The sequence below is a fragment of the Numenius arquata genome, unplaced genomic scaffold (assembly GCF_964106895.1).
Source record: "Numenius arquata unplaced genomic scaffold, bNumArq3.hap1.1 HAP1_SCAFFOLD_589, whole genome shotgun sequence".
Lineage (NCBI taxonomy): Eukaryota > Metazoa > Chordata > Aves > Charadriiformes > Scolopacidae > Numenius > Numenius arquata.
This window is the reverse complement of record NW_027414559.1, coordinates 27,942-42,430: the sequence shown is the minus strand read 5'-3', so window position 1 is coordinate 42,430 and position 14,489 is coordinate 27,942. Positions and strand designations below refer to the sequence as shown.

Genomic DNA, 14,489 nt, shown 5'->3' with positions numbered 1-14,489 from the left:
GACGGGGATGGGGACAGGGAGGGGGGACCGGGATGGGGATGGGGAGAGGGATGGGGACAGGGATGGGGACAGGGAGGGGGACAGGGCCACACCTTGCAGCGACACTCGCCCGTGGTCTTGTTGCAGTCGGGGTCGAAGCCCTTGGTGACGTCGCAGCTGCAGGGGCCACAGGTGGGGTGTCCCCACCACCCCCTGGGACAGGGCTGGGCCTCCCTGCGGGTGGGTGGGGGGGGGGAGAGCGTGTGACATGGCCACCACGGCCGGCACCGTCACCTGTCCGTCCACCCCCCCGCCCCGGGCCCACCCTGCCCCTTACACAGCCACCGTGACGCTTGCACGGCCACCGTGCTCCTTGCAAGGCCACCGTGTCCCCCACGTGCCCACCCTGCCCCTTGCACGGCTGTCATGGCTCTTGCACACCCAACGTGCTCCTTGCACACCCACTGTGCCCTCCATGTGCCTGCCCTGTCCCTTGCACGGCTGTCACTACTCTTGCACACCCACCGTGCCCCCCATGTGCCCACCCTGTCCCTTGCACACCCACCGTGCCCCCCATGTGCCCACCCTGTCCCTTGCATGGCTACCATGCCCCTTGCACACCCAACGTGCTCCTTGCACACCCACCGTGCCCTCCATGTGCCCACCCTGCCCCTTGCACACTCACCCTGCCCCTAGCATGCCTGCTGTGCCCCTTGTGCCCACCCTGCCCCTCGTGCCCACCCTGCCCCTCCCATGCCCACCCCTGTCCCTTGCACACCCACCGTGCCCCTTGGGTCCACCCTACCCCTCCCATGTCCACCCTGCCCCTTGCACACCCACCGTGCCCTCCATGTGCCCACCCTGCCTGTTGCACACCCACCATGCCCCTTGCACACCCACCACGCCCTTCACGTGCCCACTCTGCCCTTTGCACGCCCACTACACCTCTTGCACCACCCACCGTGCCCCTTGCACACCCGCTGTGCCCCTTGTGCCCACCTCGCCCCTCCCATGCCCACCCCTGTCCCTTGTACACCCACCATAGTTCTTGCACTCCTGCTGTGCCCCTCGTGCTCACCCTGCCCCTTGCACACCCACCGTGCCCTCCAGCTTTGCACACCCACCACACCTCCTGCACGCCCACCATGCCCCTTGCACACCCACTACCACTCTTGCACGGCCACAACGCCCTCCACGTGCCCACCTCGTCCCTTGCACACCCACCTCATCCCTTGCACGCCCACCCCTTCAACCCAGCAAGAGGGACGGGCACGCGCGAGTGCGACGGGTGCCTGCACGGGCGCCCGTCGCACTCGTGCGTGCCCGTCCCTCGCTGCCACTCACTTGTGCTCGCAGTAGGGACCGAAGTGACCTTGGGGACACTCGCACGTGTAACCGTGCACCGAGCCCGGTTTGCGGGCGCAGGTGGCCGGGGACTGGCAGGGGTTGAGGGCACAAGCGTTGACACAACTGTCACCGAAGTAGCCTGGGCACGAGGACGGGCGAGGTTGGGGACGTGGCGGGGAAAGGGTGTCACCAGGGAGGGTGGCGGTGTCATGGGGATGGGGGTGGCAGTGCCCTGGGGATAGTGACAGGGGGGTGGCATTGCCCAGGTGACAGTGACAGGGGGTGGTGGTGCCCTGGGCACAAGTGACAAGGATGGCAGTGCCCAGGCAGGGTGGCAATGCCATGGGGACAGTGACAGGGGGGTGGCAGTAACCTGGGGATGGGGGTGTCAGTGTCCTGGGGACAGTGACACAGGGGTGGCAGTGCTCTGGGGACAGTGATGGAGGTGGCACTGCCCAGGTGACAGTGACATGAGGGTGGCAGTGCCCAGGGAGGGTGGCAGTGTGAGGGGTGGCATTGCTGGTGGGTGGCAGTGTGGGGGGTGGCAGTGCGGGGGTGTCCCCAGGGGTGACAGTAGAGAGGGTGGCAGCGTGGGGGTGTCCCTGGGGGTGTCACTGCGGGGGATGGCAGTGTGGGGGGTGACAGTGTGGGGGTGTCCTTGGGGGTGGCAGTGCGGGTGGTGGCAGTCCCCGGGGGTGGCAGCGCGGGGGTATCCCTGGGGGTGGCAGTGCGGGGGTGTCCCCGGGGGTGGCAGTGCAGGGGATGGCAGTCCCCGGGGGTGGCAGTGTGGGGGGGTGTCAGAGCAGGGGTGTCCCTGGGTGTGTCACTGCGGGGGGTGTCAGTGCAGGGGGGTGTCAGAGCGGGGTGTCCCTGGGGGTGGCAGTGCGGGGGGTGTCAGTGCGGGGGGGTGTCAGAGCGGGGTGTCCCTGGGGGTGGCAGTGCGGGGGGTGGCAGTCCCCGGGGGTGGCAGTGCGGGGGGTGGCAGTGCGGGGAGGTGGCAGTAGGAGGGGTTGTCAGCACGGTGGTGTCCCCGGGGGTGTCCCCAGCGCTCACCGGGGTGACAGCGGCAGGAGAAGCTGTCCCAGTCGTCGCTGCAGTAGCTGTGGGGGGGGCAGGGCCCCGAGTCGCAGGGGTCGGGCAGGGCACAGCCCCCCTCCACGTTCACCCGTGTCGCCTGTGCCACGCTCAGGGCCACCGCGCTGGCCGACGGCTCGCCCACGCGCACACCCTGTGGCACCGACACATGTCACCCACCCACCCCCCCCCCCCCAAGCCTCGGTGGCCCTCACCGGGACCCCAGACACACACACACACACACACCCCCCCCCGCCCCATGCCACCCCATAACGCCCCCCGCAGGAGTTACGCCCCTGTCCCCATCCCTGTCCCCGTGCCCAGACCCCAGGTCACCCCCCCGCCTCAGTGTCTCTCATGACACCCTATAATGTCCCCCCCCCACCTCCCGCAGGAGGTACTTCCGTGTCCCCATCCCTGTCCCCATGCCCAGACCCCAGGGACACATCCCTGTGTCCCCACGGCCCCCTGTCCCCACGCCCCACATCGCTGTGCCCACATCCCCACACCCACGTCCCCACATGCAACCAGTGTCCCCCTGCCCGCCTGTCCCGTGTCCCCATCCCCTCTGCCCGTGTCCCCATGCCCGTACCCCTGCCCTGTGCCCAAATGTCCCGTGTCCCCATGCTGTACGCCCAGACCCACCTCTCTGTGCCCCTGTCCCCATTCAACGTCCCCACGCTCTGTGCCCATGTCCCCGTGTCCTTAACCACGCTCTGTGCCCATGTCCCTCTGCCCATACCCATGCCCCCCCACCACTGTGCCCATGTCCCCATGCCCTGTGCCATGTCCCCAAGCCCATACCCCTCTCCCCCTTTGCCAACATCCCTGCACCCATATGCTCAATGTCCCATGTCCCCCATGCCTGTGTCCCCATGCCCGTGTCCCTATGTCCCCATCCCCATGTCCCCATGCCTGTGTCCCCGTCCCCATGTCCCCATGCCCATATCCCCATGCCCGTGTCCCTGTCCCCATGTCCCCACACCCATGTCCCCATGCCCATGTCTTCTTCCCCATGTCCCCGTGCCCATGTCCCTGTGCCTGTCTCCACGTGCCCATGTCCTCATCCTCCTGTACCCATACCCCTGTCCCCTTCCCCACACCCCCGTCCCCATGCCCGTGTCCCCGTCCCCATGTCCCCATCCCCATGTCCCCATGCCTGTGTCCTCATGTCCGTGTCCCTGTCCCCATGTCCCTACGCCCATGTCCTTGTGCCCGTGTCCCCATGCCCTCTCCATGCCCATGTCCCTGTGCCTGTCTCCACGTGCCCATGTTCTCATCCTCCTGTCCCCATGCCCCCGTCCCCATGCCTGTGTCCCCATGCCCGTGTCCCCGTCCCCATGCCCATATCCCCATGCCCATGTCCCCATGCCTGTGTCCCCATGCCCGTGTCCCTGTCCCCATGTCCTCATCCCCATGTCCCTGTGCCCGTGTCCCCATGCCCCTGTCCCCATGCCCGTGTCCCCATGCCCATATCCCCATGCTCATGTCCCCGTCCCCATGTCCCTATGCCCATGTCCTTGTGCCCGTGTCCCCATGCCCGTGTCTCCATGCACTCTCCATGCCCATGTCCCTGTGCCTGTCTCCACGTGCCCATGTCCTCATCCTCCTGTACCCATGTCCCCATCCCCATGTCCCCATGCTCGTGTTCCCATGTCCATGTCCCTGTTCCCATGATCCCATGCCCATGTCCCCGTGCCCGTACCTGCAGGCAGCCGCGGAAGCCCTGCTCCACGGTGCCCCCGTCGCCCGCCAGCCCCCCCACGCTCAGCGTCCGCAGCCGCAGCCCCTCCAGCTCCCCGGCCATGTCGGCCACCGCCTGTGGGCACCGGGGGGGGGACACACACACTCAGCCACCCACGGGTGCCACGGTGCCACCCATGGGGGCGAGCAGCGCAGGGTGCCCGCTCCCTGCCTCAGTTTCCCCCCCCTTCCATCCCAAAAAACGGTCCCATCCCACCTGGTGGCGGCCGTAGTCGAGGGCGAGGAGGAGGAGGGTGGCGGGGGGGGCACGGCCGGGGGCCCCCCGCAGCTCCAGCTGAAGGTGGTGCCAGTCGCCGTCGTTGACCTTGGCGTTGGGCAGCCGCAGCCAGGCCAGGCGGGCCCCCCCCTGCCACACCCCCGCCTCCGCCTGCCCCTCGCTCAGCTGCACACAGGGACATCAGTGACACCCCCGGGGGGGGGGGACACAACCCTGGCACTGCCCCCCCGGGCAGTACCCTCCCCAGCAGGGCAATACCCACCCCCAGGGAAATACACCCCCCAAGGGGCAGCCCTTCCCCCCCCAACAAGGGTAAGCTGCCCCCCCAGAACTGCCCCCCCAGACAGTACCCCCCCCTTCCCGGGCAGTACCCCCCCCAGCAGGGCAATAACCCCCCCGCTCCAAGCAATATTCCACCCCCGGGGGCAGTCCCCCCCTCCCCCCCCACCCCAGGGTAATCTCCCCCCAGCACCAACCCCCGGGCCAACACCCCCCAGAGGTGGTGACACCCCCCCAGGTACTGCCCCCCCCGGGGCAATCTCCCCCCCAAGGGCAAGAACTCCCCTGGCACTGACCCCTTGGGGCAATACCCCCCCCATAGCCATCACCCTCCCCCGAGTTATACCCCCGGGGCAGTACCCCCTAAGTCAATCCCCCCCAAGTCAATCCCCCCCATGGCCATACCCTCCCGGGCAATACCCTCCCCCCCAGGGGCAAGAACCCCCCCAAACACTGACCCCCCCCGGGGCAATACCCCTCCCAGGGTTATACCCCCATGGCAGTACCCCCTATGCCAATGCCCCCCCATGGTTATACCCTCCGGGGCAATACCCCCTACAAGGGCAATAACACCCCCCCCCAAGGGCAAGAAACCCCTCCGGCACTGACCCCCCCCCCCCGCGGGGCAATACCCCCCTCCCATAGCCATGCCCCCCTCGAGTTACACCCCCAGGGCAGTACCCCCTATGCCATTGCCCCCCCATGGCTATACCCTTCGGGGCAATACCCCCCCCCCCAAGGGCAAGTACCCCCCCCCAAGGGCAAGAAAACCCCTGGCCCTGACCCCCCCGGGTCAATAGCCCCCCGGGGTTATACCCCCATGGCAGTACCCCCTGTGCCAATTCCCCCCATGGCCATACACCCCAGGGAAATACCCCCCCCAAGGGCAAGAAACACCCCCGGCACTGACCCCCCCCCCCCCCGGGACAATACCCCCCGTCCCATAGCCATGCCCCCCCCCCCCCCCCCGAGTTACACCCCCACGGCAGTCCCCCCTGTGCCAATCCCCCCCCAGGGCAATACTCCCCCTGGCACTGCCCCCAGGCCAATACCCCCTACACCAATAACTGCCCCCCCCCCCCGCCCCCCGCCGCCATGGGGTGCACCTGGAGGGTGAGGGTGGCTCGGGGGCCAGCGCTGGCCCGCAGCAGTAGCCCGTTGGGATGGCGAGTGCGGAACATGAGCCCCAGGTGCCAGGGCAAGGTGAGGGGGGGCAACGCCAGCCCGCTCCAGGACACCCGGCTGCTGCCCAGGAACCGCTGGGGACTCGCCATCTCTGGGGGGTGGGGGGCAAGTGGGTAACAGGGTGTGGGGTGGGTGCTGACCACCCCCCCCCCCCCCCCCCGCCTCCAGCACCCGGTCACTGGAACCCGGGGTGACTCAGGGTGACAATAGGGTGACGGTGGGGTGACAGCAGCGGTACTCAGTTGCGGGCACCCAGGGTGACAATGGGGTGACAGCAGGGTGACAGCACTGGCACCCGGTCACTGGCACCCAGGGTGACAGCAGGGTGACAATAGGGTGACAGCAGGGTCACAGCAGCGGTACTCAGTTGCGGGCACCCAGGGTGCCACAGGGTGACAGCAGGGTGACAATGGGGTGACAGGGGGTGACAGCACTGGCACCCGGTCACTGGCACCCAGGGTGACAGCAGGGTGACAATAGGGTGACAGCAGGGTGACAGCAGCGGTACTCAGTTGCAGGCACCCAGGGTGACAGAGGGTGACAGCAGGGTGACAATAGGGTGACAGGGGGGGACAGCACTGGCACCCGGTCACTGGCACCCAGGGTGACAGCAGAGTGACAATAGGGTGACAGCAGGGTGACAGCAGCGGTACTCAGTTGCAGGCACCCAGGGTGACACAGGGTGACAATAGGGTGACAGTGGGGTGACAGTGCTGACCACCCCCTCTCCCCCAGGGGCAAGAACCCCCCCAAACACTGACCCCCCCCGGGGCAATACCCCTCCCAGGGTTATACCCCCAGGGCAGTACCCCCTATGCTAATGCCCCCCCATGGCTATACCCTCCGGGGCAATACCCCCTACAAGGGCAATACCCCCCCCCCCAAGGGCAATAAACCCCCCCCCAAGGGCAAGAAACACCCCCGGCACTGACACCCCCCCCCCGGGGCAATACCCCCCTCCCATAGCCATGCCCCCCTCGAGTTACACCCCCAGGGCAGTACCCCCTATGCCAATGCCCCCCCATGGCTATACCCTCCGGGGCAATACCCCCTACAAGGGCAATACCCCCCCCCCCCAAGGGCAAGAAACCCCCTGGCACTGACCCCCCCCGCCAGCACCCCACACCCCCCCCCCCAGGTCCTGTCACACACACACCCCCCCCCGGGTACCTTCCTGGCAGGTCTTGCCCCCGAAGCCCAGGGGGCAGCGGCAGCTGAAGCCGTCCCACTCGTGGACGCAGGTGCCACCGTTGTGGCACGTGTTGGTGTCACACAGCGTCTTCTTGGCAGGGCAGCCTGGGGGGGGGACACACATGGGGGTCACACATACCCACCCCCCCACACACACACACATGGCCTGGGACCCACTGCCCCCCCCCCAGCCAGCCCCACGGCCTGGCACGGTCCAGCCCCATGTCCCCGTGCCCCGGGGGGTACCGAGACCTTCGGGCACTTGGGTCCCCAATCCCCTGTCCAGCCCCACGGCGGTGGCACTTCCGGACCCCTCTCCAGCCCCACACCCTGGCACCCCCACTGGCCCCACATGTCCCAGCCCCACGGCGCTGGCACGGTGCCACCCCTGGAACCCTCTCCAGCCCCACACCCTGGCACCCCCACTGGCCCCATATGTCCCAGCCCCACGGCGCTGACACAGTGCCACCCCTGGAACCCTCTCCAGCCCCACACCCTGGCACCCCACCGGCCCCATATGTCCCAGCCCCACGGCGCTGACACAGTGCCACCCCTGGAACCCTCTCCAGCCCCACACCCTGGCACCCCACCGGCCCCATATGCCCCAGCCCCACACCTGGAGAGCACAGAGATCCCCTGGGCACAGCCCCAGACCCACATGCCATTGATCCCCCTCCAGTCCTGGCACCCCCTCCCCCTGATCCCATGTCCCCCTGCCCAAGGAACACAGCCCCCCCATGCCCCCCTACACAGCCCCGTCACCCCCTTTTCCCCATAGCCCCCACCCCATGCCAGAGCCCCCCATCCAGCCCCATGCAGTTCCCCAGCCCTATATCTCCTGGCACCCCCATCACCCCATACCCCCCACCCCATGTCCCCCTGCCCAGGGGGCACAGACCCCCATGCCCCCCTGGACCCCCATCCAGTCCCACACCCTGGCACCCCCCTGACCCCATACCCCCCCCACCCCATGCCCCCATGCCCAGGGGACACAGCCCCCCATACCCCCCTGGACCCCCCTCCAGCCCCGCACCCTGGCACCCTCCTGAACCCCCCACCTCACCCCATGCCCCGAGCCCCCCATCCAGCCCCACACATTTCCCCACCCCTCTATCTCCTGGCACCCTATCACCCCCCACCCCCCACCCCATGCCCCCACGCTCAGGGGACACAGTCCTTTCCGCAGCCCCTTCCCAAGCCCCCTGCCCCCTGCACGCCCCCCCGCGCCCCCCACCGGGCAGGGTGCCGTTGTTGGCAATGAAGGCGGCCATGTCAACGGGGCGCTGGTCGATGTGGAGGTGCCGCATGCACCCCACGAAGTGGCGGCTGCGGATGGGGAAGCTCTCGGGCAGGGTGGGCACCCCCCCCAGCAGCAGCGGCCCCGTCAGGTCCAGCGACCTGCAGCACTCACTGTCACCCATGGGGACCCCCAAGGGACCCCCATCCACGGGGATCCAAAGTGACCCCCAAGGGACCCCCACGGGACACCCCACCCATAGGGTCTCCAAGGGATCCCCCACCCATGGGGACCCCAAGAGATCCCGAGGGACTCCCACCCCCACCCAGGAGACCCCAAGCGACCCCCAAAAGACCCCCACCAATGAGTATCCCAAGGGACCCCCATGGGACACCCCATCCATGGGGTCTCCAAGGGACCCCCCACCCATGGGGACTCCACGGGACCCTCAAGGGACTCTCACCCCCACCCAGGAGACCCTCAAGAGACCCCCACCCATGGGGACCCCAAGGGATCCCGAGGGACTCCCACCTCCACCCAGGACACCCCAAGGAACCCCCAGGAGACCCCCACCAATGAGTACCCCAAGGGACACCCGAGGGAACCCCATGGAATCCCCTACCTGTGGGGATCCCAAGGGACTCTGGAGGGTCCCCCCCCCACCTATGGGGACCCCTAAGGGACTCACTAGAGACCCCCACCCATGAGGACCAGAAGGGACCCCCCCACACACTCATGGGGATCCCACAGGATCCTCAAGGGACCCCCCCCCCCGTTGACCTCCCAAGCCATGGGCACCCCAAAGGACACCCGAGGGACCCCCACACCCATGGGGACCCCAAGGGTCCCTCTCTACCAGCCCCCACCCATAGACACCCCCCTCACCCATCAACCCATGGGGACTCCAAGGGACACTAAAGGGACACCCAAGGGACTCCCCCACCCACATGGCCCCCCAGGGGATCCCCCCCTCACTTCTTGCTGCCGGACTGGGTGCCCTGGGCGGCGCAGGAGTAGTTGCCCAGGACGGGGCCAAACCGCAGCGCCATCCCGGTGTCACAGTCATCCACTGTCACCACGGCCACCTTCTGCTCCGAGGGGCCCTGGGGCAGCCCCGACCGACCCAGCACCGGCTGGGGGGGCAACGACTGAGCCTTCATCCCGCTCCTCATCCTCCTCCCTCCCTCCCTCCCTCCAGCCCTGCTGCCCTCTGGCCCCCCAAACCCCGACTCCTCCAGCCCCCCAAGCTCCTCCCTGCTCCCCCCATCCCTCTGTCCCCCCAAACCCCCACCTTCTATCCCCTCCAGAACCCCCATCTTGTTCCTCTCCATCCCTCTGTCCCCCCCAAATCCCCACCTTCTATCCCCTCCAGAACCCCCATCTTGTTCCTCTCCATCCCTCTGTCCCCCCCAAATCCCCACCCTCCACCTCCTCTTCCTCCATCCCCCCGGTCCCCACCCTGCTCCTCCATCCCCCCAAAACCTCTCCCTGCTCCCCTCCATTCCTCTGTCCCCCCAAATCCCCCCTCTCCATCCCTCCATCCCCTCTTCCTCCATACCCCCCCAGACCCTCACACTGCTTCTCCATCCCCCCCTTCTGTGCCCTCAAACCCCCACACTCCATCTCCCCCAGCCCCCCAAACCCCCTCCCTGCTCCCCTCCATCCCTCTGTCCCCCTAAATTCCCACCCTCCACCCCCCCATCCCCCCAAACCCCCTCTCTCCATCCCTCCATCCTCTTCCTCTGTCCCCCCAACCCCCTACCCCACTCCCCTGCATCCCCCCCAGCCCCTCACCCTCCAGCTCCTCCTCTGTGTCCCCAACCCCCCCCTTCCAGCCCCCCCTCAAAACCCCATCCTACTCCCCTCTGTCCCCCAAACCCCCACCCTCCATCCTTCTGTCCCCTCTTCCTTCATCCCCCCCAGACCCCCACCCCACTCCCCTCCATCCCTCTGTCCCCCCAAACCCCCACCCTCCATCCCCCCAGACCCTCCCAAATCCCACCCCCCGCTCCCCTGCATCCCCCCACCCTGCTCCTCCCTCCCCTCTTCTTCTGTCCCCCCAAAACCTCACCCCACTCCCCTCCATCCCTCTGCCCCAACCTCACCCTGCTCCCACACATCCCTTCTTCTGTCCCCCCCAGACCACCCCCTGCTCCCCTCCATCCCTCCATCCCCTCTTCTTCCATCCCCCCATCACCCCTCCCTGCTCCCCGCCCCCCCTCCGACCCCCCCCAATCTCAACCCGCTCCCCCCCGCCCCCCCCCATGCCCCTCCCAGTGTCCCCACCTTGTTGTAGTAGTGGAGCTGGACTCGGTGCCACTGCCCGTCACTGACACCGCCTGGCACGTAGGGTGACACCGTGGTGGTGGTCTCACCTGTGGGCACCAGCCGTCAGACAGCGGGCACAGCCCCCCCTGCCCATGGGCATGGAGCGGGCACGGGAAAGGGGGGGATCAGAGGGATGAGGGTACCAGGGATGGGATGCTCGGGATGCAGTGCCAGGGATCTAGTGCCAGGGACACGATGCATGGGACGCAGTGCCAAGGAAGCAGTGCCAGGGATGGGATGCAATGCCAGGGACATTGAGGCATGGGATACAGTGCCAGGGATGGGATGCCCAGAATGGCATGCCAGGCAGTGCCAGGGATGTGATACTCAGGACATGTGCCAGGGATGCAGTGCCAGGCAGTGCCCAGGACACAGTGCCAGGGATGGGATGTCTGGGATGTCTGGGATGCAGTGCCAGGCAGTGCCAGGGACGTGATGCATGGGATGCAGTGCCAGGGATTTTAGGCCTGGGATGCAGTGCCAGGCAGTGCCAGGGATCCAATACCCAGGATATGTGCCAGGGATGTGATACCCTGGATGCCGTGCCAGGGATGTACAGCACGGGATGCACTGCCAGGGATGTGATGCCCAGGACACATGCATAGGATGCAGGGATGCCGTGCCCAGGCAGTGCCCAGGGTGCAGTGCCAGGGATGTAACACATGGGGTGCAGTGCCAGGCAGTGCCTGCGATGCAGTGCCAGGGATGCAACACATGGGATACAGTGCCAGGGATGTGTGCCAGGGACGCAGTGCCAGGCAGCACCAGGGATATACAGCATGGGATGCAGTGCCCAGGACACAGTGCCAGGCAGTGCTGGGCATGCAGTACCCAGGATGCAGTGCCAGGGATGTGCAGGATGGGATGCAGTGCCCAGAGGGCAGTGCCAGGCAGTGCCAGTGATGTACAGCATGGGATGCCATGCCCAGGATGCAGTGCCAGGGATGTGCAGAACAGGATGCAGTGCCAGGCAGTGCCAGGGTTGTACAGGATGGGATGCAGTGCCCGGGATGCAGTGCCGAGGGTGTAAAACATGGCATGCAGTGCCGGAGATGCAGTGCCAGGGTAGCAGTGCTCGGGATGCAGTGCCAGGCAGTGCTGGGGATGTACAGCAGGGGATGCAGTGCCCAGGACGCAGTGCCAGGCAGTGCCAAGGATGCAGTGCCCAGGATGCAGTGCCCAGGATGTGCAGGATGGGATGCAGTGCCCAGGGTGCAGTGCCTGAGATGCAGTGCCCAAAGGGCAGTGCCAGGCAGTGCCCGGGATGTGCAGGATGGGGTGCAGTGCCTGGGATGCAGTGCCAGGGATGTGCAGGATTGGATGCAGTGCCCAGGACGCAGTGCCCGGGACGCAGTGCCCGGGAGGCGGTGCCAGGCAGTGCCCAGGATGTACAGAATGGGATGCCATGCCCGGGATGCAGCGCCAGGGATGTGCAGGATGGGATGAGGTGCCTGGGATGCAGTGCCAGGGATGTACAGCACGGGATGCCATGCCTCGGATGCAGTGCCAGGCAGTGCCCGGGATGTGCAGGATGGGATGCAGTGCCCGGGATGCAGTGCCTGGGAGGTGGTGCCAGGCAGTTCCAGGGATGTACAGCACGGGATGCCAAGCCCGGGATGCAGTGCCAGGGATGTGCAGGATGGGACGTGGTGCCCGGGAGGCGGTGCCAGGACACGGTGCCCGCGGGCACATGCCGGGGATGCCGCGTCAGGGTGCGGCGGGCGCGGTGCCCGTACCTGCCGAGAAGGTGAGCTGGACCTGCTCGCCCACGATCTCCAGCGCCACGAAGTCGTGCTTCTCGTTGAAGCGCCCGTTGTAGAGCAGGAGCCCGTCCCGCTCCTTGGTGGCAAACCTGGTGCGGGGACAAGTGCCAGGCTCTGCCCGTCACCCCCCAGCCCCACTCCCCCCATGGGGTGCCCCCCCCCTCCCCCATTGCCCCCATGCCCCGTTCCCCCCACCCTGTGCCAGCTGAGTGCCATACTGTCCCCTGCCCCACTGCTCCTGCCCATGCCCATGGGGTGCCCACCACATCCTGTCCCATTGCCCCCACCCCGTGCCCACGGGGCACCCACCACCCCATGCCCCATTGATCCAGCCATGCCCATGGGGCGCCCATCACCCCACACTCCATCCCCCCACACTCCATCCCCCCATCCAATGTCCATGGGGCACCCACCGCCCCACATCCTATCTGATGTCAATGGGACACAATCATCCTGTACCCCATCACCTCACACCCCATTGCCCCAGGTGATGCCCATGGAACAACCACCACCTCGCATCCCTTCTGATGCCTGTGGGACACTCATCACCCCACGTCCCATCACTCCAGATGATGCCAAAGGAGCAGCCAGCACCCCACAGCCCCTCCGACGCCCATGGGACAACCATCACCCTCCACCCCAGGTGATGCCCACGGGAGACCCATCACCCCACATCCCATCACCCCAGGTGATGCCAAAGGAGGACCCATCACACCACATCCCTTCTGATGCCCACGGGAGACCCATCACCCCACACCCCAGATGACGCCCATGGGGCACCCGTTACCCCCCAACCCATCACCCAAGGTGATGCCCACGGGGCACCCATCACCCCCCACCCATCCAATGCCCGTGGGCCACCCCTCGCCCCCCGCCTCCGGGGCTCACGTCAGGGCGAGGGTGAAATGGAAGCGCTGGCGGAGGCCACGGAAGGTGAGGAAGGAGCGCGGGGGGAAGCTGCGGGTGCTCATGGTGCAGAAGGGCTTCTCGTAGTGCCCGGGGGGGCACTGGCAGCGGAACCCCCCCACCAGCAGGTTCATGCAGGTGCCCCCGTTGCGGCAGACCCCCGGGGCACAGCGGCCCCCCCGGGCGCTCAGCTCACAGCGTTCCCCTGTGTGAGGCCCAGCTGGCACCCAGCACCCTGCCCAGGGCACCGGGCACCCCCTGCACCCCTAAAAGGGGTGGGGGGTGGGGGAGGTGGGGATCCCCTCTCCCATCCCCCCCCCATCAGCTCCAGAGCAGCTTTATCCCCAGCTCCATCACCGTGGCAACCACCTCCCATCGCCATGGCAACCGAGACAAAGTGTGTGTCCCGTCCCCCCCCCTTCCAACATCCCCTCCCCCACCAGCTGGCACCCCCCCACCCCGGTGTCCCATGGGGGATGGGGGTGCCATGGGGTCCTCAGGGATGGGAGGAGGCTGTCCCCAGTGCCACCAGTCTCCCAGTGACCATGGTGTGTGTCCCCCAACCCAGGCCAGACATGGTGGGGAGTAGATGTCTAGGAACAGGGGGTCCCCACACCCCAGGGTGTCCCCAAGGCTCTGCCCCCACCAGTGTCCCCCTGCCCCAACCTCCTGGAGGGACCACGCTGGGGTGGGGGGGACAGGGACAGAGGACCAGACATGGAGGGTGACGGGGGGGACACGGGGAGATGGGGGGGACATGGGAGGGGGTGAGAGCGGGGGAATAGGGAGAGGGGGGTGGGATGGAGAGAGGAGGGAGGAAGGTGGAGAGATGGAAGAGGAGAAAGATGAAGGTGTTGGAGACAAAGGGGAGGATGGAGGGATGGAGAAGGGATGAAGGAGGGTTGGAGGTGGGATGGAGGAGGAATAGAGGGATGGCGGAGGGAGGGAGGAAGGGATGGATGGATGATGGAGAGCCAAAGGGGATCTGGACAAAGAAGTGATGAGGATGAACACCCAGAGGAAGAGATGGATGGATGGATGATGAAGGGATGAAGAAGAGCTGGATGAAGGAATGATAGGGATGGATGATGGAGGGACAGCCAAGGGAGGGGTAGATGAAGAGGAGCCGGATGAAGGGGTGATGGGAATGGACACCAAGAGGATGGGATGGATGGATGATGGAGGGTTGAAGAAGAGACAGACGAAGAGATGATGGGTA

At 67.1% G+C, this 14,489-nt stretch overlaps 1 protein-coding gene across 1 annotated transcript in view; it reads right to left on the bottom strand.

Annotated features, from left to right (window-relative positions):
• The window catches only part of CELSR2 (cadherin EGF LAG seven-pass G-type receptor 2), a 43,982-nt gene that overhangs the window by 22,413 nt on the left and 7,080 nt on the right, over positions 1-14,489 (bottom strand). Inside the window, exons 4-15 of the mRNA XM_074167202.1 lie at positions 13,253-13,475; positions 12,338-12,453; positions 10,560-10,648; positions 9,249-9,406; positions 8,271-8,434; positions 7,016-7,141; positions 5,767-5,936; positions 4,361-4,546; positions 4,106-4,219; positions 2,380-2,554; positions 1,324-1,465; positions 93-213 (exon numbers count right to left, since the gene is read on the bottom strand). Coding sequence (XP_074023303.1) covers positions 93-213; positions 1,324-1,465; positions 2,380-2,554; positions 4,106-4,219; positions 4,361-4,546; positions 5,767-5,936; positions 7,016-7,141; positions 8,271-8,434; positions 9,249-9,406; positions 10,560-10,648; positions 12,338-12,453; positions 13,253-13,475 — 1,784 coding nt within the window. The remainder of the gene's footprint in view (positions 1-92; positions 214-1,323; positions 1,466-2,379; positions 2,555-4,105; positions 4,220-4,360; positions 4,547-5,766; positions 5,937-7,015; positions 7,142-8,270; positions 8,435-9,248; positions 9,407-10,559; positions 10,649-12,337; positions 12,454-13,252; positions 13,476-14,489) is intronic.